This window comes from Anas platyrhynchos, chromosome 1 (genome assembly GCF_047663525.1).
Source record: "Anas platyrhynchos isolate ZD024472 breed Pekin duck chromosome 1, IASCAAS_PekinDuck_T2T, whole genome shotgun sequence".
Lineage (NCBI taxonomy): Eukaryota > Metazoa > Chordata > Aves > Anseriformes > Anatidae > Anas > Anas platyrhynchos.
This window is the reverse complement of record NC_092587.1, coordinates 16,026,177-16,052,691: the sequence shown is the minus strand read 5'-3', so window position 1 is coordinate 16,052,691 and position 26,515 is coordinate 16,026,177. Positions and strand designations below refer to the sequence as shown.

The following is a 26,515-nucleotide window of genomic DNA, read 5'->3' as shown; positions in this document are numbered from 1 at the left end:
ACAAACAGGCATCGATCAGCCCTGCATTTCGCCCTGAACAAGTGCAGCTGGAGCCTGCTTTGGAAAATCATGTCCTTATCTCAGAGCCACCTCCAGCCCAGCCCTCATTCATGTCGTGGTGGTGCCAGGCGCGCCTTCAGCAGGTCCAGATCCCTGCTGAAAAGCTGGCTAGGGGAGGGAGATAACTGCAGTGGCACGAATGTATGCCTTTAGGGGTCCTTGTCTTCGGCTGATAAACATGGAACAATCTCCACTATCAACCCCCTGCTTCCTTAGCCACTGCCAGGCAAGCAGATTTTCTCAAGAGCATGGAAGAAGCGTGGAAGGAGATCCTGTCCCCAGTCTGGAAGAGGCCGATGCTGCTGCTATGGCATGTGCAGGGGATGTGGTAGTGTGGTCCTGCACCCCACGGCTCCATCCGAAACCTGCCTCCCCTCCTGGGGGGGCAAAACACCGGGGGTGGTGTGGCACAGATGGGACCTTGGCTGCCAGCCCACTTCCACGCACGGCCTGAGAGCCTCTGAGGCCATCCAGGCTTTCTCCTCTGGTTGAAATACTTTCAACCCACCTAATCACCCCTAAAAAGAGAGGTCTAACCTCAGAACAAGGATGTTTTTACTGCGGATGAACAGATAAAGGCGAGAGAGGAGGGAAGAGGCAGCAGAGCCGCGAGCTGACATAGGTCATGGCAGGCAGGTGAAGCACGAGAGGGACGTGTACAAGAAGTGAAGGGAACACGAATGGTGAAAGGCACTCCAAAGACATTTAGTTTCTTTTAACAACTTTTTTAGCAGCACTGGAAGTTGTATGGACAAGGCAGACTTTTTCATACAGAGATGTCTCTCATGAAGTGGGTTTTGTGTGCCGGGGAGAGGTGGGCCATGAAGGCACGGAGCCAGGTGGGAAAGGCAGCAGCTCTTACACCACTGCTTCTCCCAAGTGAAGAGGAATTTCAAGACACAAGGGAACGGGATGTTACACGCTGCATCTCTGTGCCTTTGATGTAGACATAACCACTTGTTAACAGAAAGGCTCTGAAGTATTTAAGTGCAAGAGAGAGGAGACAGTGACAAGTCCAAGTTTAAGAGCAGATGCTTCTCAGCCTCCATGGGCAGAAGAAGATCAAACAGAGCAGATTAAATAGATTACACTAATTAAGAGACATAATATCCAGAGGGGAACAAGACAGTATTTTCTTTGGGGGACGTTAGCTGTTGCCCAGGTGACAAATAAAGTTTTCCCAACTGATCTGTTCTGGCTAATGTCCTTGAAGACATGCTGTAGAAGAAATTAAGGAAAAATTGTTGGCTTGGGTTTATATCTGCTCAGTTATCCCACACCCTCTAAGGCTTTTCCTGTTTAAGCGCAGTCATTAAAAGAACAAAAATATACACTTAGTAATTGAAAAGAAAACTAATGCTGTTTTCCCAGCCCCTGGAAGCACGGGATGCTGCCTTGCATCCAGTTAGACGCGAGCTGAGCCTTGTCTCCACCTGGGCACGTGTCTGTGGATGCTGAAGGCTTTGATCTGCACCCCTCTGGCTGGGGCACTGGGGTGGCTGCTCTCAGATCCATCACTGTCCTGCGTGATTCATGGCAGTGCTGTCACGGGCTGGGATCCATCCCCTCCATCCCCCGCCGCTCGGTGCTGCAGTTACTGCCGTCCGCATCGGGATGGCGGCCGAGGGAGCCTGGAGCATCTGTCACAGCCTGTGCATCTTGAAAACAGAACAGCAGGACCCAAAGGCTGGGAAGGGATGGGAACCAGAGCTGGGAAATGAAACAGCACTGCCAGGAACAGGGCAAAGGCCTTGTCGGTGCAGCTGAGTCCATTTAGCACTTCTGGGTGAATGGAAATGCCTCAAGTGGATCAATACAACAGAGAACTTTGGTTTGTAGGGTTTAACACATCTCTCCAGTGAGCTGGAAACCCCACAGCACACAACACAAGCTCACACTACACCGAGGAGGAAATTAGTGATGGAGAAAATCCCTCGCCCCACCAGGGGCTTGCGTGGTGCAGAGCTCACAGCGCCGGAGGCCTGTCCTCAGCCCCAGCCACCTGCACCCAGCCCCCTCACCCTTGCATCAGATGCTGTTTGTGGAAAAGACAAGTTTTCCCCTTCCATCTCTGTTTTTCCTTGTGCATTTTTCCTCATCAGTGATAGTTTTTTGGCTACTTAGTAGATAAGTCTTTCTTTTATACACATTTTTTTTTTTTCTTTGGCCTGTTTGTTCAACATCCAAATGTTTCATCAGTGATTGTGCTTAAGGGTAGTCTGTATTTTTATTATCTACTTAATCACATGAAAAAAGGATTTTTCTTTCTTTCTTTCTTTTTTTTTTTTTTGATTTATTCTTAATTAAGAAAATGCCTAAACTTGTTGCACACGAGCAGCACAGCCTTTTCCCTCCTAGGCAGGAGCAAGCAACGCTGCCAGGGGAAATGTCTTGCACACAATCTTCCTTTCAGATCTGGTTATAAAAGATAAGTGGCACTGACATGATCAATGTGATAAATGCCAACTGCTGACTCGCTGAACCTTGGACAACTGAAAATGCACTTATTAGAGCAGCTTATCACTGTTTGCTTTTATAGACTAATATATAAACTATATGTCATTAATACACTGAGACTTCTTTGAGACTAGTATTGATTTCAGCAAAACATTAATTACTATGTCAAAAGAGAGAAAATAGGAAAGATATGGTTAAATTGGTATTAAAATCTCCTTGAAGAGCTCCTTGTTCTTCCCAAGCCATCTGCTTCTCAGCTGGGCTGTCTCCTGCCCTTGCAGCAGGAGCACATCCCTGGCTGGACACCACGAGAAGGATCCAATTTTACAGCGGCTTTCCCACCACTGCTTTTAGGTCAGCAACAACTCATCAGTTTTCTCACTTTAATATTCTCCTCACAGCTCTCCGTGGCATTGTTATCCCTTTGGGGAGCTGGCGCTGTGCTCTATTTCTTTCCCTGTCACATCGCAGAATTGGGCACTAATGCCTCTGCAGGCTCCCCTGAGGGAACCCCCTTAAGCTGCTTTTGTGGTGCTGTGTTGGTTCCTCTACACAGGAGCACCCACCCCACATCCCTGCGACCCTTGTCCTCCTCTGACCAGGCACCTGCCCAAACTCTGAAGTCATTGGAGATGCTCAGAAGCCACCTGGACATATCACAGAATCACAGAACTGTAGGGTTGGAAGGGACCTCCAGAGATCATCAGGTCCAACCTCCCTGCCAAAGCAGGTTCCCTACAGCAGGCTGCCCAGGTAGGCATCCAGATGGGCCTTGAATATCTCCAGAGAAAGAGACCCCACAAACCCCCGGGCAGCCTGTCCCAGTGCTCCGTCACCCTCACCGTGAAGAAGTTCTTTCGCATGTTGGTGAGGAACTTCCTGGGCTCCATTTTGTGGCCATTGCCCCTTGTCCTGTCCCCACAAACCACTCAAAGGAGGTTGACCTCAACCCTTCTGTGGTACAGTGAGAGGGGATTTTCATGAGCGTCGCAGACAATCAAGTGTTTCTGTTGAACTTAATCCCTAGTGACTCCCTTGGAGAGGCTCCTTGGAGGCCAGAGCCCTGTGTGAAATTGCTCCTGGGTCCTCCAGCGACAGCCAGACGTTGGTGGAGGCTCCAGGCAGAGCCTCCTGTCACAGGGACTGAATGCTGCTGCTGCTGCTGCTTCCAAAATGCCCCGGGGCTCCTTGCTGGGCTGCACAGCTCTGAGGCCCCGTCACTTGCTGTGTGCTACCTCCAGCCTTTCTCCCCACTCTTTTCTTCCCGGATCCCAAGTTCATGCCTGCGAGAGCCTGGCAGAGCTTTAGGCAGCCCCCAAAGCTCGTCTGCTTTTCTGCTGTGCTCTGAAGAAACATAACTCAGCATTTCCCATCCAGATGTGAGACACCCAGCAGAAAATTTTGTCAGTTCCAGACCAGGCCCCCCTTTTTTTTTTTCCTCACAGAAATGTCTCAATGCCATGGTAATGAGCAAGTGGGGCAGGAGCATCTGTGGTGCTGATGCTGCTGTGGCTGCTGGAGGTGTGTGGAGCTGCCCGTGTCTCCCTGAGCTGGCCAGCAGAGATGCCAAGATGCCACCTGCCTCGAGAAAGCTCTGCTGGCTGTGGGGGGAGCGAATCTGCCGCTCCAAGGGCCTGCTGTGCTAGGACAGCGGCCTTGGCGTCTGACAAATCTGGAGTGTTTCACATCAAAGGACGAAAAGGTTTCCTGGAATTAAGCAGTCCTTTCAGATCTCTGCAGATTGCAGACCTATTAGCCAGAACCAGATGGCTATAAGTGCTTCACCCAATTAGGGCCGCAGGAAGGGGCCTACACCTGGCTGAGGACTTGCCTGGCTGCACGTCCCACCAGCAAAGCCAGGGGCAGCAGGCTAGAAACACCACAGGACATGGCTTTCTCAGCTCGTAGCATCTTCTGGTTCCCCTTTTTGGCCAGGGGAGGCAAGTGGGGGCTGGCTCGGGGCAGGGCAGTGTGGAGGTCCCGGCCATGAAGCACCGGTGGCAGCCAACTCTTGGTGTCACTCCATGGTGTGACCCCATTCCTGCACCCTCTGCTCGGAGGGTCCACCACAAAACCTTCAACATCAGGCTTTGAGATGCAGCTGTGCGGGGTGGCACTCGTGACCCAGCTGTCATACTGGGTGTCACTCAGGGACAAGCTGATGCTCCTGAGGAGCGTGAGTCACCCGTGTATATTTGGCTCCTTATTCACCTCCTTATTCCTTCCCGCGCCCGGGGGCTTACATGGCTCAGGGCAGAGGCAGCTTTGGCCAAGTGTCATGAGCCTAGAGGGCTTGTCAGTGGTGTCCAGGCATGGAACAGCCCCCCAAGGATAAAAGACAGAAGAAAAGTTTTTTTCCAGACATGCCTCTATCATCTTTTCACACAGAACTTTGCTACAAAGCCAGCCAGGCCCACCTATTTCCTCCTTTTAAGAAATGAATCTGAAAGGAGTGATCCTGAAAATGAGCAGTGAGGAGGCGAAGGGAAAATTTTATGTTGGGATGCTGCTGCCCTCGGAGCTGCTGAAACCCCGCTCTGCTGAGGCCTGTGTCCTCAGACAGCCTGTCCTGATGCTGGGGGAGCATCAGGTGCAAGCCCACCAGCGGGCTCATCACCACCCTTTGGCATGGCATGATGCATTACTGCAACGCCTCCTGGTTGCTCCCACCTAGCAGGGAAAATAGTGGCTTCCTTGTGGGACAGGTGACTCTTCAAAGACCATCAAGGCTCTGAATCTGCCCTCATTTTATTCCCACAGGCAGAAAGCTGAGGCTGGCAGGGCCCTCTGGAGCGAGCTGCTCCCACCCCTGCCCAAGCAGGGACACCCAGAGCAGGCTGCCCAGGATCACGTCCAGGCAGCTTCTGAAGGTCTCCAAGAAAGAGACCCCACAGCCTCTGTTTGCAGCCTGAAATTCAGGTTCCGCATGGGTTTAACTGAAGTTTTGTCTGCAATTATGCAGGTGTGAAGCAGAAACAGATTAACATCTGACTCACTCAGTACTCCAGCTCATCTCACGCGCTCTTTTGCTCTGGTGCAAGCTGCTGGCTCCTGGGAGGCAGCGCCTGGGGCCGGGGGTGTTGGAGGCCACTCCTAGGAGGAGCTTTAGCCCACAAAGCTTGGAGGTCATCACCTGCCCCTCCAGGGCTGTCTGCAGCCACTGCTGGGGTAAGACCTGTCCCTGTCCCCTGGCTGGGGGCTCTCTGTAGCATCCATGCACCCTTTGAGTCAGCTGCTCTGGCCCTGCTGGGTGGAAATAGTGGAAATAATGGAGAAAAAACATGTTTTCCTCAAAACAGTGCTTCCCTTTTGTGGCTCTGGACAGCTGTGCCACTCAAGCTCTTGCTGGGTCTGACTTTGGGTAAGGAAGGCCATTACATCTCAAAACAGGTTGTCCATAAGACAGACAGAATTTTTACATAATGGCTTAGTCACTATAAAGCAAACTAACTAACTAACAAAGCCCACCAAGAAAGCAAACCATGCACACAACAAGAGAGAAGGAGCTATTGAACCAACCCTCAGTACAAGCTGCAATGGCTTTGGTCCCCTCATTTCTCCAAGGTCTCTTCCTCCTGGGGTTTCACCAAGGGCAGGGGTAATCCCATGTCTCGACCTTGAAATACCCGGTTTGTGCAGTGCAGTGCTGCCTTTAGCCCTGGAAGTTTCACCTGCACAGGCACCCGCTTTCGTATTTCATAGGTAGGTTTACCTGCAGCCCTCATGGCAAAACAAAGTGCCTTCTGTGCTGCCCTGAGCAGTGTGTTCTCACACTATGTTTTGCAAATACGCTATTGCTGCGGGAGCAGTGCCCAAGGACAACTCTTTGCCTCTTTGCATTTTCCTCCTGAATCTACATTCAGTTTGCATTCAGCTGGTGTCACCCTCCCCCTAACCCCCACGTGTTTGAAGCTTCCTCACAAAATACCCACGCACACTGCGCTTCAGTAGCATTTTCCTCTGCCTTCCCTTACTCTGGCAGTAATTTCTGTTTCTCCAGACAATGTGAAACCAAAGGGCTGTTGGCAATGATATCCTAAACTCAGACCTGTGCCAGCCTGCTCTCCCTGGGTGGCTCCAGGTGTTACTGGGGTCAGTTCAGCAGCAGCCCTCGCTGCCTGCCTTCTGCTCAGGTGCTGTGTGGGCCTTCCCGTTACAGCCTGCGCTTGTCACTGCTCCCCAGGGAGGTCCCCAGCAATGCCAGGGCAGATGGTGCTGCAGGGTGCCAGTCCTGGGTGCTCTCCTCTCCCTTTACAAACCTGGATGAATACCTCGTTCTCTGGTAATCATAGCCAGTCTCTCTCATTTAGTTCTCACCCTCAATTAAAAAATACATCAGTGAGTGCCATATTTAGTGGTAGCACGTGTTCGCTTGTGATGGTGGGTATTTGCCCCTTGCTTCCTAATGCTTTCTTGATTCACTGATGCCCTCACTGCTACAGCATGGCATTCTCCCATGAGAAAATAGTCCTAAACAGTTAGCTGTTACCTCATTTGCTGCGATACTCACATGAATATCCTCAGACCTGAGCACTGTCCTTCCTTTCCCGAAGCAGAGCCACACCGGTGCGTGATGCCCAGGGTGCATTTACTGCGAGAGGAAGGGAGCACCTGCCCACGGAGCGCAGCAATACCTTAAATATCCTCTTGTTCCTATTTCAGTCTAACAGGTTTCAAACACAGCACCATTCAGCTTGTTTTGCCGTTGTTAGGAAGAGTTTTTGGAAACCTGATACTTCCTTGGAATGACAAGTAATAGACACATCTATTGATAATGACACAGTGCATGCATCAGCGAGCATTTGAAATCTCCCTGTGCTGTTAAATATCTAGCAGTGCCAGAAAGAACCTCGCTAATGCTGTGGGTGTGCATGAAACGTGTCTCTCTTTTCTCGCTAATTCTTCCAGGGCAGTGGGAAATGTTGCAGTGCAGCTGACAGCCTCTCTCCAGTAATGAAATGCTGCGATTCAGTGGTTTTCCTCACTCACAATGGCATCACCTTCTTCCCATTTGTATTCCTCCAAGAGGCTTATCAAGATGAGAAAAATAACTTCAGAAGCAATTGCAGTCTGTCTGCAATTGACTTGGGTTTTTATAATTTTTTTTAAGGCTTTATCTGCTGCAATGCCTATTCTCACGCTGAAGGGAATTTAGTGAGGGGTAAATAGCTAATTTCATTAGCAGGTGTAATTTCTCCACACTGTGAATTCTGCTGAGTAAAATGCTAAAAAAAAAAAAATAAAATGGAATTTTGTTCTAAGCTTTTTAGAGGGCTGCCAAAGTGACATTTGCACAGGAGATTTGTACAGGTCTAAGTTACAGAAAGGTGACAGCTTTAGAGGAGGCCCAGATAGCAGAAAATGAGGATGACTCAGTTTTAAAGCCAGTGGGGTTTCTTTTGTCAAATATTTGTCACAGTTGAAACAAAAGGATGTCTGCAACTCCAACTGGAGGAGCAAACCATTAGCTCCAAAGAAGGCCAGTGGGGGACGGTATTATTAACAAACCACTCGCACCATAAAATGATTCTCCCTCCACACCAAAAAGGCATTTATCTTTGAAGCTTTGCATGACGAACAAGCAAAGCACAGATTTAAAGGCACCTGATAATGTTAGTCCAATTATGGCTTTATTCCAGTATCTCTCAAGTGCTGCTTCAATTCTTTTATCACGAGCCTTAATCCTCTGTTACTGATGAGTGAGTTGGAGATGTGAGGAAAATATCTTGTTACTGAAGAAATAGTGTTTCAGTATCGCCTGGTGTTATGAATCCCGAGGATGTAACTCCATATCCGATGTCCCTCCCTGTAAAGGAATTGTAGGAAATATTTCTGTTGATTTCTTTTTTTTCCCCACCAGCCCACATGCTTAAAATATAATTTCCAGCTCCTGAGCTATTACGCATCAGTCACAGTAACGTGTGATGTTCCTTTGTTCAATGACAGGTAACCACAGCTGCCTGAGAGCATCAGTAAAATTGACTCTACCAATTTATCAGTGGGAAACGTGGGATGCTGGCATTACCATCTGAAGCATGCAGAGATTTTGGTGCCTGGTTCATGACCTGGCTTTCTAGCAGCCTTTATAGTAGATGATAAGTAGCCAGCACCATGCTGGGGGCCATGCAGGACACAGGTTCGCCTCACTTCAAGCACATTTCTGAGGCTCTCTGGTCTTCTCTGAAAAACAGAAGGTCCCTGGAGCAGGGGAGGGGACTATGAGGTTTGAAGAGAAGAGCTTTAGAGGGTCCCTTGCTGCCTCCTGTTCTTCCACCTCCTCTGGAGACACCCTTGCTAGAGGAGCAGGCCTGGCCAAGGGCTGAAGGAGAAGGCCCAAGGAGAAGGCCACAGAGCACCATGATGGCCACACTCCTCATACACCTCAAGGCCCCTCGAGGCAATGAGGTCTGTGGAGATGAGAAGTAGGAATCAACTCATTTGACCAAGTACTCTGATTCCTTTTTTCTCTGACACAGGCCAAAGAGGCATGCTGTCCCCCTCCATGTCTGCCTGCCACCTGGAACAGCGGGGAATTCAGCTCCCAGATGTTGCAGGCAGCAACGTGCTCTCACCTCTGTCATACACGCATGAAGTTTCTCCCTCAATCAAGCTACAGTGACTGCTGTTGCAGCACCTGTTTGCAGTCCTGCTTAGAAACCTGGGATCTGCACACAGAGACTTCCATCTCGCTGTGCTTTGGCACCAGCTCACTTGGCACATCCACCCTTCCCCTGACGTTCACCGTCATCGAAGCGAAGAGCTTTGCTCTTAGCCTTTGGTCACACACACAGGGACCTGTCTGTCAGAGGGGAATATCCTCTTCACCGGCCCACCTGAATCCATCTCTTCTAAAATCGGTGACTGGGTACACATACAAGCATACACATTTTGGGTGACATCTCACCAGAGCCCTCCATAGTTCGCCTGCTGCCTTCCTACCCACCTACCCAAGCTGCCCTCCCCGAGCTGCTCCAAGGCGCCATTTGCCCTTTCCCATGACCATACCACACTGGGTGCTTGAGTACTTTGTGGTAGACGATGCTCTTTCCCTTGCTCTTTTCCAGTTGAAGGGACCAATTTAGTAAAGGAAATCATAATTAGCCGCTGAGTACATGCCTCACTCCAGTCCTCTGCCTCCTCTCCAGCCGTATTGCTCTTTGCTCTCTCTTCATACGGCTGCTGCATCTGCAGGGCTGACAAGCAGGACATCAGGAGGATGTTTAACTACTTCATGTACTATTTCCCTGCTCAGAGGGAGGCCATCCCTAATGGCTGTCCAGCCTGTTCTGAACAATTTCTAAGACACAGATTACCCAGAGTCCCTGAGATATACTAGACAGTGCCCTGCAGTTAGTTAGGAAGCTTTGTCCTCCTTGCTGCCAAAAATGATAACTTCAGCGACCATCACTTTGACCTCTGAGGACAGCTCATTACAGCACCTCTTCGCACACAGAGTTAGCATGGACCCCCTGGTCATTTGCATACAAAACATAACCAACCACTTTTATTTTTTTCCTCAACAATTAAAAAACACCTGCTCCTCTTCTCTTCTGGATTCTTTCAAAGTTGTCCACATCTTCCTTAAAGCGTGGTCCAGACCCAGTGCCAGGCTCAGCACTGCTCGGTGGCAAGCAATAATCATCTCCACCTCATGCAGCCACTACTGCTGTTAACATCTTCCAGAGAGATCATTGCTTTTTAGGTATCTCAATTTGATTCATATTCTGTTTGGAGCGCAGCTGTAATCTGCAGATTATTAACTCCAGTGTTGCTGCTTATCCAGGTATTTTTCATTTCATTTGTGCTTATTTATTCCTCTCTTGAATGCAGCACTTTCCACTTCTTTTTCACAGCAGTTTATCTTACTGATTCCTGACCTTCCCTCTCATTTATCAGAAACATTTTTGAATTCTAATCAAGCCTCCCAGCCTGCAGCCCTGGTGAGCTGACACATTCATTGGTTTTATAAATGTAGCCTTTAATCCCTTGTTAATAGCATTAATGACAATATTTACCAGCAATAGACGTGAGAGACTCCTACAGAACTCCCTTCTTTCCTCCAGGTTTGACAACCTATTGGTATTTTCTATTTCCCCCTGCTCACAGAAAGTAATCAGTCAAGGCTCTGTTCTCGCTTCCATACTTTTGGGGGCTTTTTGCCAGTGGAAGTATTTAATGACATGGTGAGGGGATTATTTACTCCATTATTCTCCACAGAGAAGTTGCCCAGAACTTCTGTGCTCACAGAAGCCAGCCAATTCACTTCCCAGCGCCTTCCCTTTCTCTGGTGATTGCATCCTGATGGCCCACTCAGTTAAGACACAGCCTTCGTTGCTAATCACTTTGCACATGCAGCCAATTGCTCTGATTTCACGAGCAGCCCAAAGAAAACCGAACCACAGATAACAGCCTGTGGCAAGGGGATGCACGTGTCCGCCCCGTTAATAGGACAATCATGTTCCTCTCCAGGCTGGTAGGAGTTTTGTAGGAACAGACCAATACAGACATGATGAAATTACTCAGTGCGTGGCCACAGCTGGCGGTGGCTGCAGAAGGCTGTCCTGCCACCTGTGGAAGTCACAGTGGTGGCATCATAGGTGCAGGGCAGGTATCTCACAACATTTGTACGCCTTCTGTTCATGGTGTATCTATACGAATGCTCAGTTGGTTCAACGCCTTTGCAAAATAAATTCACCAAATACGAACCCCAGTGATGAAATTTATTAATGTTTAGCGTTTGGCAGTAAGCACGTGCTCAGAAACATCTATTCCCTTTGTGTAGAGGGCCAACCTGATATAGCAGTCACCGCCAGCCAGGTGAGGCAAGACACCACTCCAACAGCAATGGGCATCAATGCAAAAGGCTGGCTTGGAATAAACATGAAATCATGCCATATCAAAGGAGTGGCAAAGAAACAATCATCTGTCATGGAGTGAGGGAAGAAAAAATGTATTGCCATGAAGCATTCTGAAAGAAGTAAGAGCAAACTTCATGTGAGAAATAAGCAATATCAGGCAACAACCTAATGATCTAAATGGTCATGGCCAGTCCTTCCTGAAAATATTTCTGCCATGCTTACGTCCATCTGCTCTCCCACATCAGTAGGGCAAGTTGTGGCGTCACACTGACCCTTGCTGTGGAAGTTACTGCGATCAACAAAAAAAATAATATTACAGCCCAGCTCTGGCAGGGAGGCCAGCCACACTCAAACCTTCCCTGGCCATTTGCCTAGCTCACTCCGACAGCTCTCTCTGACTTCTTCAAACTGATCCACGTCTTATTTGAAGTCTCAAAACTTGGACCCGGTAGGCTAACTGAGGCCTCAATATTTTGAGAACGGTGAAAGGATTATTTCAGGCAGTCTATACTCAGGATGTCCCACCACATCTCCTGCCCAGTGTCTGTTCTGCCATCCACCATCGCCTGTCGCAGCTTAACCCACAGGCAGCTCAGCACCACGCAGCCCCTCGCTCAGTCCCCCTCAAGTGAGATGGGGCAGAGAACTGAAAAAAGGTAAAAGTGCGAGAACTGGTGGGTTGAGATAAGGGCATTTTAATAAGAAAGGGAAAACAAAAATAAAACAAGCATTAGAAGCAACAAGTGATGCATGGCACAGTTACTCACCACCAGCCAACCAATGCCCAGACAATCTCTGAGCAACAGCAGCCCCCCAGCAAGCCCCCAGTTTATTGCCCAGAATGACACCACATGGCATGGGACATCCCTTTGGCCAGTCTGGGCCGGCTGTCCTGGTTCTGTCCCCTCCCAGCTCCCTGCACATCCCCAGCCCCCTCACTGGCAGGGCAGCACAAGCAGACAAAAGTCCCTGACTCAGTGTAAGCACTGTCCAGTAACAAAGAAAACATTGGTGTTAATGACATGATCTTCATCCTAAACCCAAAACACAGCACCATATTATGAAGAAAAATAACTTTAAAAATAACTCTATCCCAGCCTAAACCAGGACAAAATTCAGACACTTCTCTGCAGAATTGTTGCATAGCCAGAAAATACTGCAGTTGGGTGCTACTTAAGTACTCTTATCTGAACTCACTGAATTTGCTTCTCATACAGGTATTTTTTCTAATTCACAAACATATTTTTGAGTTTTAAGCCCGTATTTGAAAGTGTTTGAATCATCTCCAGTTGATATAACCTGCTAATTTAATAAAACTCTTTTATATATCATGTCATCAGCGGCAATGACCAAACAGTACCAAAAGCAAGACCGGTCCCTACAGAAGACCAATGGATACATTTTTCCTGTTGGACGATGAAAGACTGCTAGCATTTTTCTGAACACAGCCTAACCAATTTTGTAGTATTTCATAGCCCTTCAAATGAAGCCATTATCTCCCTCTTTGCCTTTAAAATGTAATTTAAAAGCTTTAATACAATTACATGGCAGCTGTTTCTTTCTTTTATCCTGAAGCTTAGTATATTGCTTTTCAGGACAATCATTTCAAAAGTATGCATTTTTAACACGTTTTTATTGGTAGCTGTAAACCTAGGTCTAGATAACTTTTGGGGGGGAAGGATGGAGAGAGGAATTGGCCACTTAATTCAGTTATTATTCCTCTTCTGTGATGAATGAAGGAAAAAGAGACATCTAGCATTTCAGTTTTCTCTAGATTTACTCTTCAGTTGTTCTTTTCATTAAATAAAGGGCCCGACTTTCCTCCCCTTTCTAGCCTGGGATTTGCTGGCCTTTATGCACTTACTTAGTGCTTCACTGTCCTGATTTTTTTTTTACACTTGCCTGTGCTAATCTTTTACATTTATCCATAGCAACATATTCTCCTTTTCTATTCTTTTTGATGTTTCTGTTTGAAGAACTTCTGATACAGTCATAATAGCCTCTTACTATGCTCCCTGGTTTCCTGCTGCACTGGCATAATTTGTCATTTGTGTCCTTTTATTAGTTCTCAAAGATGATAATCATTTATCATTCGGATTGTTTCAGCCATTTTTTTTGAATTATTCTGGAATGAATTTCATCTGACCCTATTTAGCTGAGACTTTTCAGCTTTTCAAAATGTATCTGTCCAGCAAATACCTGTTCTCCTGAATTCTTTATCACTCTTTCAAATATTTCCCTGGGGACCATCCTTAACAAACCTTTTTGTGTATAGAAGTAAGCTGATTTGAAGACCATGAAAATTCTGCTGTGTAGGCTGCCACCTTTCCCTGCAATTACAGAATTCTATTCTTCATAACTAAGATCAAACTAATTTCTCCTTCCAGATTACCAAATGATAACCTGCTAGTCTAAATGAAACCTCAAAGTCATTCTCAAATGATATCCCCCATGAGACAGTGCCCTTCCTAATCTGTAGGACGTTTATACAGTTTGCACCCTGCATGTTTGTACATTTTTGTCCCATCATGTTATACTTTCCCTTTCTTAAATATAAATAGTGTCTGGTATTTTTTAGTAATTAGAATAAGAGGACTATTCATTATGAAATGCTATCTGCAACAGCTTGGTAGAATTTACAACCCAACATGTGCATTACCAAAGCATTACCTTGATTGCGAACTCTGCATAGAGCTGCTTGCACCCTGCTGCCTGGCCAGGACACCTTGTTACTCCAAGTCCAGCTGGATATGGGAGAACTAGATGCAACTCTCTGGTTGGAGAAGTGACAGTCCAAACCTGGAAATCCTGTTGGAAAGTACAGCAGCTAGCGTTTCCTGGGAAGGAACGGGAGTTTTATGGCTCATTATTCTTCAGAATAATGGCAGAAGGAAAAATGACTCGATATGATGCTTTGCAGAAATTAGAAGTTATAACCATTGACTCTCATCCTTATTACTGGCATGACTGTGGGCCTGCATAACGATATCATGCACTTTACAGAGTTAGGGTGTTGAACCCAGAGGCAATGTCACTAGTCTGGAAAAAAAATCCTTTTCCCACTAGAATACTTCATCATACGATTATAGATCCACAGAATGGGTTGGGTTGGAAGGGACCTTAAAGATCACACAGTTGCAACCCCACTACTATAGGCAGGGACACCTCCCACTAGATCAGACTGCCCAGGGTCTCATCCAGCCAGGTCTTGAACACCTCTAAGGATGGGGCATCCACAGCCTCTCTGGGCAATCTGCACCAGTGCCTCACCACCCTCCGAGTGAAGAATTTCCTCCTAACGTCTAATATGTATCTCCTCTCTTTTAGTTTAAAACCTTCCCCCCATGTCTTGTCATTGTTTGCCCACGTAAAAAGTTGCTCTCCATCTTTTTCATAAGCCCCCTTTAAGTGCTGAAAAGCTGCAGTGAGGTCTTCCTGAAGCTGCCTTTTCTTCAGGCTGAACATCCCCAGCTCTAACCCACTGGGGACCCACTCTAACACATCCACATCCTCCTCGTGCTGGGGGCCCCAGGGCTGAACACAGGGCTCCCGGTGGGGCTTCACCAGGGCAGAGCAGAGGGGGATGACTCCTGTCTGAGGTTGCCCTGACCCAGGTGCAGCACCTTGCACTTGGCCTCGTTGAACCTCATTAGGTTCACATGGGCCCACTTCTCCAGCCTGCCCAGGTCCTTCTGGATGGCATCCCTTCCTTCTGGGTATCAACTGCACCACTCAGCTTGGTGTCATCTGAAAACTTGCTGAGGTGCACTCGATTCCACTGTCTATGTCACTGATAAGGATATTAAACAGTACTGGTCCCAGGACAAATCATCCCTCTGATTACATCTTTTTCTTTCCATTAATTATGTTAAATTTACACTCCAATACCAAACAGAAGGAAAAACAACAGTGTAGAACAGAATAGGTTGGAACTGGTGCTGGACAGAAAGAAAATTGTGATTAATTATTAAATTATTTATTAATTTTTGTCAATTAAATTGATTAAATAATACCAATCTTTAAAATTTCCTCACTTGTTAATTTTGAGACTGATCTTGGCATTAATAACAGGTGCTGATTAAATGAGAGCTAAGTTACTCTTTTTTTTTTTTTTAATAACTCAATCTGAAATGAATAAATGCTAGATAAAACACCAGATAAATATATAAATATTAGACAAAAAATGAAGAAATAAAAACTCGGAAGACCTGGAAACTGATTAACGTAAATTGGTAATTTTGGCTTTCAGATAAAAACCTGCTAAAAACATGGACCCATGTGAACTCATACAAATGTCAGCATAAAGATTCATCTAACAGAATGAAGCAACAGAAATATAGTATTAATTCAGCTATTTATAAAGTGCCAACAATGCAAGTGTGAGATATAAAGGCAGGAGATGGAAGGAGAACACCACCACCGTTCAGTAGATTTAAACATTCTTTATGATGCACTTTCATCAAAATTTGTAATTGTCAGGTATCAAATTTCATTCATGCAACACCAATCCACTAAGAAATACATATTTTGGTGAGAAAATTAAAATTCATATTTATGTAAAAACTGTTTTGAAACAAAAATAAAACAATATTTATTTCTACAAAAAAAAACTAACTTTTCCCCCTCCCCCTTACCAACAGAATAATTATCTGGAAAAAGGAACTTCCCGCATGAGATAGTTAAAGGAATTTAAATATATTTAAAAATGGAAGATTCTGCTTTTATATAGTTATATGCCATTAATATTGAAGATACGTTTTCTGGAAAAAAACTTTTCATGCTTAAAAAACGCACCTTAGTTTCATACTGTACATTACCACATACAGTAGTAAGAAACAGAAGTAGTAAACAGTTTATATGCAAAGAAAAGAAGTTACATTACAAGACAGTTACAATTGTGACACACAAAAAATAAAAATGTTCAGTTTTAACAGTATTTGAAGGCAATTCACAATCATTTCAGGAGTTTTGTGAAATTTAAGGCCATTAGTTCTAAATAAAATATATCTGACACAAACTCACAAAACTGTGTATTTCGTAAAAACTGTACATGCAAAATCATTTCATAATTATATATGAACAGGCATATAATAAAATTTTTGGGTAGTTCAGTACACAAAATTGTGCACAAAGCAACATGGTTGTGCAATTTTTAAACCAGTTAATTAACATTATCATTCATGCATCCTGAATGGAAATGTGATTAAATGACAATATAAACCCAAATATTAAGAGCCAGCATCCCTTTGAATGGGCAATCTAGACAAAAAAGTTATAATTTTAAATTAAGTTTAAAATGATCCATTATAAAACATCTGCTGTAATCACATCAAAAGACTCTTCTGATGCAAAATTTCCAGTGCTTTAAGGAATGCATGATAAGATTTAATGAGCTCAGTGAGTCAACTGTAATACTCAAAGTTCTGATTTGAGGTAATTTTCTTTAATTACTTATAGCAAGTAACTCTTCTAATTTGCTTCAGTAACTAGTTTAAAAAACTGTAAACTTAGATAAACTTAGAAATTGGAGAATCTCTGAAAAAATACACATACCTCCCCCTTGAAGTTTGGAGTTGGTCCTAAGTCATAGACAATTTATGATATTCACATTTTAGGAGCTTATTCTCAGAGTGTGAGATGAATAGATTACTAAGCACTGATTGAAGCAATTCAGGTATTGGAAAACACGTATATATTTGTCCTTTTCTTAACTTCCATTTGTATTTGTCTGGACAAACATTCAAAGAGATATTGCTTCTCTTGTGGTCTTGTGACAAACTATTGCAAGCTAGAAGACGTGTGAATCAATATTCCAAACTTGTATTCTTAAGAATAGTTATAAAAGTACTGAAATTTAAAAATAGTAACATGTAAACATTGATACAGAGGAATAGCATTCCTATACATTTATGTACACACAGTATTCAGAGAGGACATTTCTTCTGAGTTGAAATCCTGACTTGTGCTTTCCCCTCGAATAAATAGATCAAAAAAGCAGGGTTTCTTGTCCAAAAGAAGAAATTAAAAAAAAAAAAAAAGGACTTGGAGAGAACATACACATTTTCATCCTAGCATTTAAAAGCTTTTCAGTTGCTCATGCAACCTTATGGAGAATTTTGGTATGTGAAGAGAATTTTTCTAGCTCCAAAAAGCTACTGCTGCATCCAGAGACTCTCGACTTCTGAAAAATGCTAAGCACTTTGGAGCACTCAAATCTGAGTCTGTAACACATGAATAGGAGGTGTGTAGGGTGGTGGTGCAGGTGATGGCTTTATTCCTCTGACTCTCATGTAGGACAGAAACTGGTCTGGGATCTCAGCTAAAACATCTTTAGCAAGTCTTGCCATGCTTAGCACGTGGTTTCCACTTCTGTCAATGTAATCCCGGAATGGCACAAACTACAAAACAAAAGATACGTTCACACAAGTCATTATGCAGACACAGAAGACATCTTACAACACAAAGATGAGAAAGTTTGATCTAGGGAGTTAAGGTACATGAATATACCACCTTACACATTTTATACATGCATATACACATACATATTTTGTATTTTATCTACACACATTATATCTCGATTTAAAACATCTACTTTCTAATAGAAATAGTATCAAGCTTTCACTTGGATGAAGCTCTTCATATTCTTAAACCATGGCTGGCTCAGATTCCCAGTTACATGCTTTATTGACATATTCTGCTCGTCTCTCAACCCTTTTTATAAAATAAAGTAATTTTGTTTCACAAAGCTATTATTAGCTTACATGTCCTGTTCATATAGGGCTCTCCTAACAGACTGTCTCTGCTCTGGCAATTTGTGCACAGAACTTTTGCCATCTGAACTGAACAAAACAAGAATGAATGACTTTATATTCTTAATCATTTTTCATTATACTCAGCAGGGCTATGAACCAACTCAATACTTTATACCTGACACTAACAAATGCATTAAGGCTCTAAGCTAAAAAGATTTGATTTCAAAAAAGAATGTGTTATGGGATATCCACATCTGCAACACCTAAAAAATTACCCACCAGCTTTTCCTTGAAATTCACTGTAATTAACAAGTTGCTTGTGCATCTTAAAAGTAAGGAAAAAAAAGAAAGAGTATAGGCTCCTTGATTTTAATTCACAGCAGGCAGCATGCAGAGATGTAGTTGGTAAAGTTATTTAATCAGTTCTGCCAATAGGAATGTTTATTTGAAATTCTGCTTCTTGCTCAAATTTTGGGGTCTATCTCAGGATTGCAGTTGGGTGACTTTTCGAAATCGTGATTTATTTTCAAAAGCTACTAATATGGTTGGCTATGCTAGAATTCAAACCCTAACAGGACCTTTTTTCTCCCTCATGAAACAGAGAAGACCCAATTGTTAACTTTTCTCATATAATTCTCCAGGATAAAACTAGAACTGATTGAGAAGCCAAACCCAGAGATGTCTCATCTCCTGGCTGAACTCTAAAATGAGCAGAACCTTTTCCCCATTATCCTAACCCGAAAAAAAAATGTCTTTTTGGATGTGCATCAAGCAAGACTTTATATTAAATTTCATTTTTCTAAAAAGCATTAAAGCTTTCAAGATTTAGAAGACCACTGAATTACAGTGAGAGTTTAACTTACACTGCATTTCTGAGTATCTTCCAGGAAAGACAGAAAAAAAGCACAACAAAAGAGTACTTAATATATTAAACAAATAAAGCAACTCTTGAAAAAAAAAAAAATCAAGGTAACCTTTCAGCAATAAAGAACTTAATTAAATCATTTTTACATCAGCTCCGGAAAGCACTTCTCACCCTGGACTTATGAAACTAGATGAAGTTTATTGCTACCATTCTGCTATGGTTTTGCAATGAACTTCTTTATTTTCAGTGGAGTCAATATTAAAAAAAATGCTTAAAGCAGGCAGGATATGAAAAACATAGCTTGTTCATCAAAAGCAAAATAGTTGAAAATTAAAAATTGTTCTTAAAAGGCAGTATCTCTACAGATTCTATAGGGATACATGGAAACAATGGCACATGCAGAATGACACGAGTGCATGCAACCTGCATGTTGTCTTGGTTTCAAAATCCACCACAAAAATCACAAGAGCAAAGAAGAGGGTAACAAGGGAAGATGAATAAGAAGACTGGGATACTATTACATTTAGTGGTGCTCACCTAGAAAATTAAGCCAGCTCCGGGATATCCCACAGAATTTAGGGATCAAATGTTCCATTCAGGTAAAATTTGGGAATTTGAAGGTTGGGTTTGACTTGAGGCATAGACAGTATTAGCGGTATCTTTCCTATGCTTATTCTCAAGCTTTGGAATCTGTTCAGTATTGTCCCTATCAAGGCATCAATCTCCTACCAAAATATGTTTAGAATTGAAGTAGGAGTTGACTCTTTGCTTCACTCCCTGGATGAGGATCTCAGCTTGCCAGATAAAGAGCTTCAGTCCTCGGTGCTTAAACTATGTTGAGTTACACCGAAACCTGTGACCAAATTAAGCATAAACAGCAACTGATTGGAGTATTTCCCCAGCAAGCAGCTCCCTAGAAGATGATGACTCAGGCACTGAATAGCTGAGTCTGGAAGTGACTTCTTGAGATTATTAAAAAAAAGCACCATCGGTTTCCAAAAGCCAGCACAGCACTGCCCAGTTTCAACAGCTTTCTCCTTCTTAAACTGCATTATATTACTGGTAAGAATACCTCTAACTGTCCCCAGAAGCATATAGTTAGAATAACAAAAAAAGGAAATATCTCTGTAGCCTGTAAGTTTACACATTCAGCTGTGAAGGGATAAGCTTGGTGTTCATTTCCCTCTCAGATGGTTATTCTTTTTCTAATGCAGTCTTATGTAAAAAACATATGCTCTCTGGTTTAAAAAAGCAAACGTGTCCCATTTCAAGAGATCACCTTAAGCACAGCCATGAAAACTCAGACCACATTTCTGAAGCAAATGGAGGCTATTTCAACAGTGCAGTTGTTGAAATGCAATTATACAATGCAGATGGCCTGAATTAGTTCTCCCTCCCCTCTCCTTGAGGTATATAGGTATCAGAAGAGTTGGAGGAACCATGGACAGACAAACATATGCACAGATACACAAGGACAGATGGCAATGACAGCAATGCCTAGAGCTACCACACAGAACAAGCAGAGGTAGTAGAAATCTTTCATAGAATGAAAGATGTAAGAAAAATTGAAGGGAAACTGAACAAATGCAAAATGCTTTGCCTGTAGCTTGAGAGTTTATGTAAGATTTTAATATACAAAATGTTCAAGAGAAACAATAAGTACATTGCCATGAGTAAATATTTTCCTAAAAAAAATTAAATAGAAAAAGGATAACAAAGGAGCAGAAATTAAATAAACTGAGGAAGAATTGGTAGACATATAATTCAGATTCCCTACAATACTTATGTTTGTTAGCAAGGAGGGAAAAACAAAGATCATGTCTTTCCACAAACTGCAGTCAGTAGTAAATATAATCAATGCAGTGAATCACTTATAACAGGCAAATTTCTCCATTCCTAATTTACTTATTTCACAGTAATACTGACTGTTAAAATTAACAGTCAGGTTTACTACCTAATTTTAACTAACCTAATACACACAAACACAAAAAAAAAGATTATCTTTTTATATTTGAGTAGTTTATTTTATAAAAGCAAGTCAGTTTTATCCTACCATTTACAAAATAAAGGTCACACTAAACTTAAAGGGTTTGACATTATCCCTTTTTATTTATGTAGCTAGACTATAATGTATTTGTTATTATTTAGACAGAAAGTGCACAAAATATTACTGCCTTCAGCTAATTCAGTATGGCTTGGGGCAAAGTTCTGATTGAAATACGTTCATAGGAAATAAATGTTTTATTCCATTTCTGATATGCAATGAATTTCAAGGAAACACAAAAAGGTATTCACTGAATTTTATTTTTTATTTCAGCTGAAATTAGAATATTTCTGATGCGTTACATTTTCACTAATCTTTTGTATAACATTTGAAGAAGTCTATTTGTTTATGCTCACTGAATGTAAAAACAGCAGCTTTAGGAGATTCTGTTGTTTGGAGAAATTATGTATAATTACCTTGCACATATTTAAAGTACACAGTGCAATGCATGCCAGAGATACGTGAATTAGCTTTAACAATTCTGACACAGCACAGGGCTTTCCAGAAATATTAGTCTGGGATCCTGAAGCATTTCCAGTTCTAAAGGCAGCTTGTTTATAGCTGACTTAGGCCAGATACCTTAGGCAGATATAATTCTTTCTACAGTCACCAGGTTGATCTAATTTTTAAGTAGTTTGCTACTTTTCAACTGTCAACTTCTTAAATACTTCCTTTAGCAAGCAGGGACTAGTATGCTGAGCCATCGAACGTCCTTCTCGGTGTTTGGTTCCCCTTTAGTATCCCATGAAAATAAAAATGAGTATCTAATTTCTGATTTGATCAACAAAACAATTATGAAATTAAGTCTTTCCAGGAGTGTATGTAATCAGTAGGCCAAAAAAGGGGTGCCAGGAGCATGGATGAAATACATGGTTTGGACAAGCTGTGGATTTATAGAAATCTGCTGTTCTTGGGCAGAAAGGGCATTATGGTGGGTATGTGCATGCAGAGCTACCATGCTGCCCTGCAAGTGGCTGCTTTGGTGTGAATGACAATCACAGGGCTGACTGAATGGTGGTAACAAGCAGGAACAGAACCAGAGGGCATTGGCAAAGAAGTGGAGGAGCCGGTGGAATGCAGGTGAGAACAGCACTTTTAAGGTTTTGTTCAGTCACCTTAACAAAGTTGCCTGCTATCATCTGTGATACCTTGAGGCATGAGGCATCTGCACAATCATACGTGGCAGACAGGACATAGGAACTGGGAGACTCACGGTCTGCTGTACTGGCAGTTAGAGGCAAGGGAAGATACCCTATACATCTTAAATCCAGTTCTAGAGGTCTAGGTACTGCTGATTTCCGCAGAAGTTGCAGTTTTCCTTCATGGAATCACAGTGAGATTGCAGTACCTGGAATGCAGAGGCACCTAACTCTTCTCCCGTGGCTGCATAACCCTAAGACTTTATCTCAGTGTGCTACCAGTTAGGGATCATTTTCTATTCAATGCATATCCAATATTTTGTGTTATATAAAGGCTTAGAGGTATCACAAAGAGTTTCTGAGCTTGTTATAAACATCCGTAAGATAAAGTATGTCAGTGCTCAGGTAAAACGAAAGGTGGGAATATAGATAGAACAAGAAGTCAAAACAAAAAGGATTAGTAAAATGTAATGATTAGGGCAATTTTTCTCTCCCACCTGCACAATGTCTCTTTCTGCAAACTTTCCTCTTGAAGAAATCCTGACTACATCACCATCCAGTTCTTCCATAGCTTAAAAAAAGAAAGAAATTAATTTATCTGTGAGAGTTCAACCACCCAAAGAAAGCATTGCTAAGGAAAACTTTAGTCAATTTACACTTTTGGAGGAACAAAACCATCAACAGCTAACTTAAGGTAACTCTTTAGATTATTTGCTCTATAAAATACATCATGCATTGCAGTTATTTTGTACTTTTTCATGCTAACAATACCTAGTTTTTGCCTTTATTCTCATCTTCAGAACAAAACACACCATGATAAGTTCCACCATATCCTTCCAGCTCCCGAATCAGCAAGCATATCCTTTTTGTAAGGCTATATTCATACTTTCACAGGTGGAGAATTCATCTTCAGAAATTATTGTTAACAGAAGGTAACACGGGATATAGTACAACAAGGCAATAACATTCATACTGGTAATGACTGTTATTACATATGGATTAGGAATTTTTAAAATAATTTTCTTAAATTTACTAGCCAGCTCTTGCATTTTTTTGAAAAAGGTCCAGGAAAACTCTGAAATTGTCAATATACCCAGAAGCTATTTTAGACTTCTGTAGGAAGGCATACAAAAGTGTTGCAATGGATGAACCTGGGATTACAAAATAATTGCTCAGCCATTGGATCAGCAATCCTACAATTCTTCTTTCAGTACACTATATGAAAATCTAAGCCCTGGAGCACCCCTAGAACTTCTTAGGGCTTTACAAACTGTGCTGAGCTCACTGAACCCAAAATTTCAAAACCTATTTCTTCCAATGCAAGATCTCGAAAGCATAAATAAAGCTATCAGGATCCAAGTTCAAAGAAAAGAGAAGGATGTATTTCTTCAAAAATTAGTTAGTAGGCCTGTAGAGCACATTGCTAGATATTGCTGTTGATGCAATAAATGTGCGTATGTTCAAACCAGAAGACTGGACAGGTATTTGAAGAGAAGACCCACTAACAATTTCCAAAATAAACATAAACCACATTCTGCTCAATAAATTCAGAATTGAAGACAGTATTCAGGGAAATATCTTTTTTTTGCTTATTTCATTTCTAGCATTCTCTAGATAAACACCTGTGGCCATTTCACAGTCTGATCACTGGGCAAAACAGAACACTGATCTGAGTCTTTGTCGTCATCCTGACATCCTTACACAAAGCTGTGCCAAAGGTGCATGACATCTATCAAAGCTTCAGACTTTCATCTATGCTCCAGACTTTTATCCCTCTGGTAGCCCCCAGGGGCTTTGAGATCTAGAGTGGGCAGTGATATCTGGAGAGAAGTAGCTCAGTCTCTCTACAGCAGAACTAGAGCTTGACTGGTCTTTGAACTGTAAGAGTATGCCTGGAATGTACACACTCCTACACACACATTTTTTCAGTGTCTACATCAAACATGGAGATTGTTGTTTTCTTCCACAAAAAAAAACAAAACAAAACAAAAAAAAACCAACAACTTATGTATATGGGACAAATAATTTCTCTGCTTCTCTGCCCTTTTGAGTGTTGAGGGATTTACAGATCTGGCACACATCTAATAGGTAAATTTCACTCATGGGGCATCAGTCCAAAGATGGAAACTGTATCCTGCAATAGAAACAGAATCCTGCTTTAACAGAAGTTATAGGGATGACACCCCAAAAACTCAGTAAAGACAGCCTCCAGAAGTAAAAGGAAGGCAGGATCTACATGACCCGACAGTCAAGAGGAGTTTGAGCAAACTCAAGGACTGGACAAAGAGTGAAGGGGAAAAGGCAAAGGAAGGGTGAAGAAAAAATAAGTAACATAGGTGTAGAGTTTGAATTATCTGGGGGAAAGTAAAGCTTGCAAATTTCCCTCTTTTTTGAAGAGAAATGGTCTCTTCTCATTGCTTGTGGCATACAATCATCGGAAGTATGAATGTCCATTTGGACAATCTCATAAAGGAATATGATACTTTAATATACCACTTGTCAAAAAGCATAAGAAAGTCAACCCCAATAAATTATTTTTCTTGTATCATTTTTTCCTCTTGTTCTCATACTCCTGGAATATTTGTATAGGAATTTAAATGTACAGTCATTGAGGACTACTTACATTATATACCTGTGGTAGTACTAAGTAGTTTCATGTACAAAAGAAGACATACTGTCTAACTAGGAGTACTAAAACGGAAAAGAAAGAAGGATGTGTAACTTTGAGAAACAGATATAAAAGGAATGTCTACACTTCATTGTGTGTTGATGTGCAAGATGCCACTTAATAAATTAGTCCAAATAATGGAAGCAGCTTAGTCATTGCAATAGAGAGTGCTGTTCTGGAACACCATATGAAAGCATATGCAAATAATTTTGGTGATTTCTTTCCTGCTGTAATATTCTCCCAATGCTGGTAGACAGTAAGGTTCACTTCTGTTATAAAGTGAAACCCACTTTGACCCAGATCACCTCTTCAAAGTTATTTACTTTCCTTAGTATTTTATTACTGCAATAAGAACAAATGATCAAATTTCCATTCAGCTGACACGAAATATGCATGCTGAAAAAATTCAAAATTACTTGAGTATACTTATTTTACTCTTTTTTTTTCGCCACTCATCTTCTAGAGCAATGTAGATGCTCAGCCCCCATATGGTTCTGTGACTTGAACAGAGAGCCTGAGGGGCTATACAGCTCGACATGGTAGCTTGTAATCATACTGAGTTATCAATCAATCCAGCTGGAAATGCCAACGGTGCTTACTGCTTGTTCTATATTATGTTTTTTTTTAAAGAACAATATTTGTTTGAAAAGCCACATATCACTAATATGTAAACAAACATAAAACATTCTAAAAAAACACTAAAACACTTACCATCAAACTCTGCTGGTCCTACCCCCACTATAATTATTGACATTGGAAGCTTTGAAGCCTTCAAAAGAAGAAAAAAAGAGGTTTAATACATTGCATAACCTCTGCCACTATTACGTAAGATCCGAGGACAATATGAACAAAAAATGTGCAGAAGTAATGCTTGAAAGAGCAATTCCTCATCCTCACCTCCTAAAATGCTGAGTGCAAATTGTCTGCTTAAGTGCTAAGTACAAAACATCCAAAGCATCTTGGATGAAGACAAAAAAGGCAGATGATCATTTTGATTTATTTTTTCCTTATAAAGTCTTTGAATCATATAGGATCATAATTAAACACAACTATGCTAGGATTTAATACTAAGATGACAACTAAGAAGACAAATTTCTCTTAGAATCTTTTGTAAACTGACAGTAATAGTAAATATGTACCTAGTGACAGTCTGACATTTATTTGAATGTACTCAGTTGCTTCTCGATATTACATAGCTGCTTGGAATTACACAATTCCCTGTATTTCTTACATAGATCTTATGCCAACTTTTCTCAGAAGAATCTATCACCTATTTGAGCAATATCTACCTGATATTTCTTCCATGAATGAAATTTTATTCAAGTTAATCATCCATGCCACAAAGTAAACAAGATATTGAACTGCTTTATATTTAAGATTTTTAATTTTACTTTATCTTTTTTATTCAATGAAAAAAGGCAAAGATGATATCTGGCTTTCCCTGACTGAACTCTCTGTAAAACCTTTAAAATTACAAAGACAGCATCATAAATATTGGATTTTCCTGCCCTGATAGCAGCACCAGATATCCAGTAGAGAAATCATCTGAAACTGGCTCTTTTGAGGAGGGTAACAACTAAAAAAATCATCTAACAAATGTCAGGGCTGACAAATGTTCCTTATTGAGATATTCCATTGAACTGTGAAATGTCTACAGTCATTTTAAACAGGA

At 42.3% G+C, this 26,515-nt stretch overlaps 1 protein-coding gene and 1 long non-coding RNA gene across 2 annotated transcripts in view; both read right to left on the bottom strand.

Annotated features, from left to right (window-relative positions):
• Positions 1 to 7,796: 7,796 nt before the first annotated feature.
• LOC119713677 (uncharacterized) lies at positions 7,797 to 15,147 on the bottom strand. Its single transcript, XR_005260881.2, has 3 exons — positions 14,869 to 15,147; positions 14,046 to 14,183; positions 7,797 to 8,323 (listed from the first exon to the last, which is right to left on the bottom strand). It is a non-coding gene; the product is annotated as an uncharacterized lncRNA (long non-coding RNA).
• Positions 15,148 to 15,802: 655 nt separating this feature from the next.
• Positions 15,803 to 26,515, bottom strand: part of CPNE8 (copine 8) — a 102,581-nt gene continuing 91,868 nt past the window's right edge. The window contains exons 18-20 of the mRNA XM_038167416.2: positions 25,555 to 25,612; positions 22,673 to 22,746; positions 15,803 to 17,773 (exon numbers count right to left, since the gene is read on the bottom strand). Of these exons, the coding sequence (XP_038023344.2) occupies positions 17,585 to 17,773; positions 22,673 to 22,746; positions 25,555 to 25,612 (321 nt within the window). The 3' untranslated portion in view covers positions 15,803 to 17,584. The remainder of the gene's footprint in view (positions 17,774 to 22,672; positions 22,747 to 25,554; positions 25,613 to 26,515) is intronic.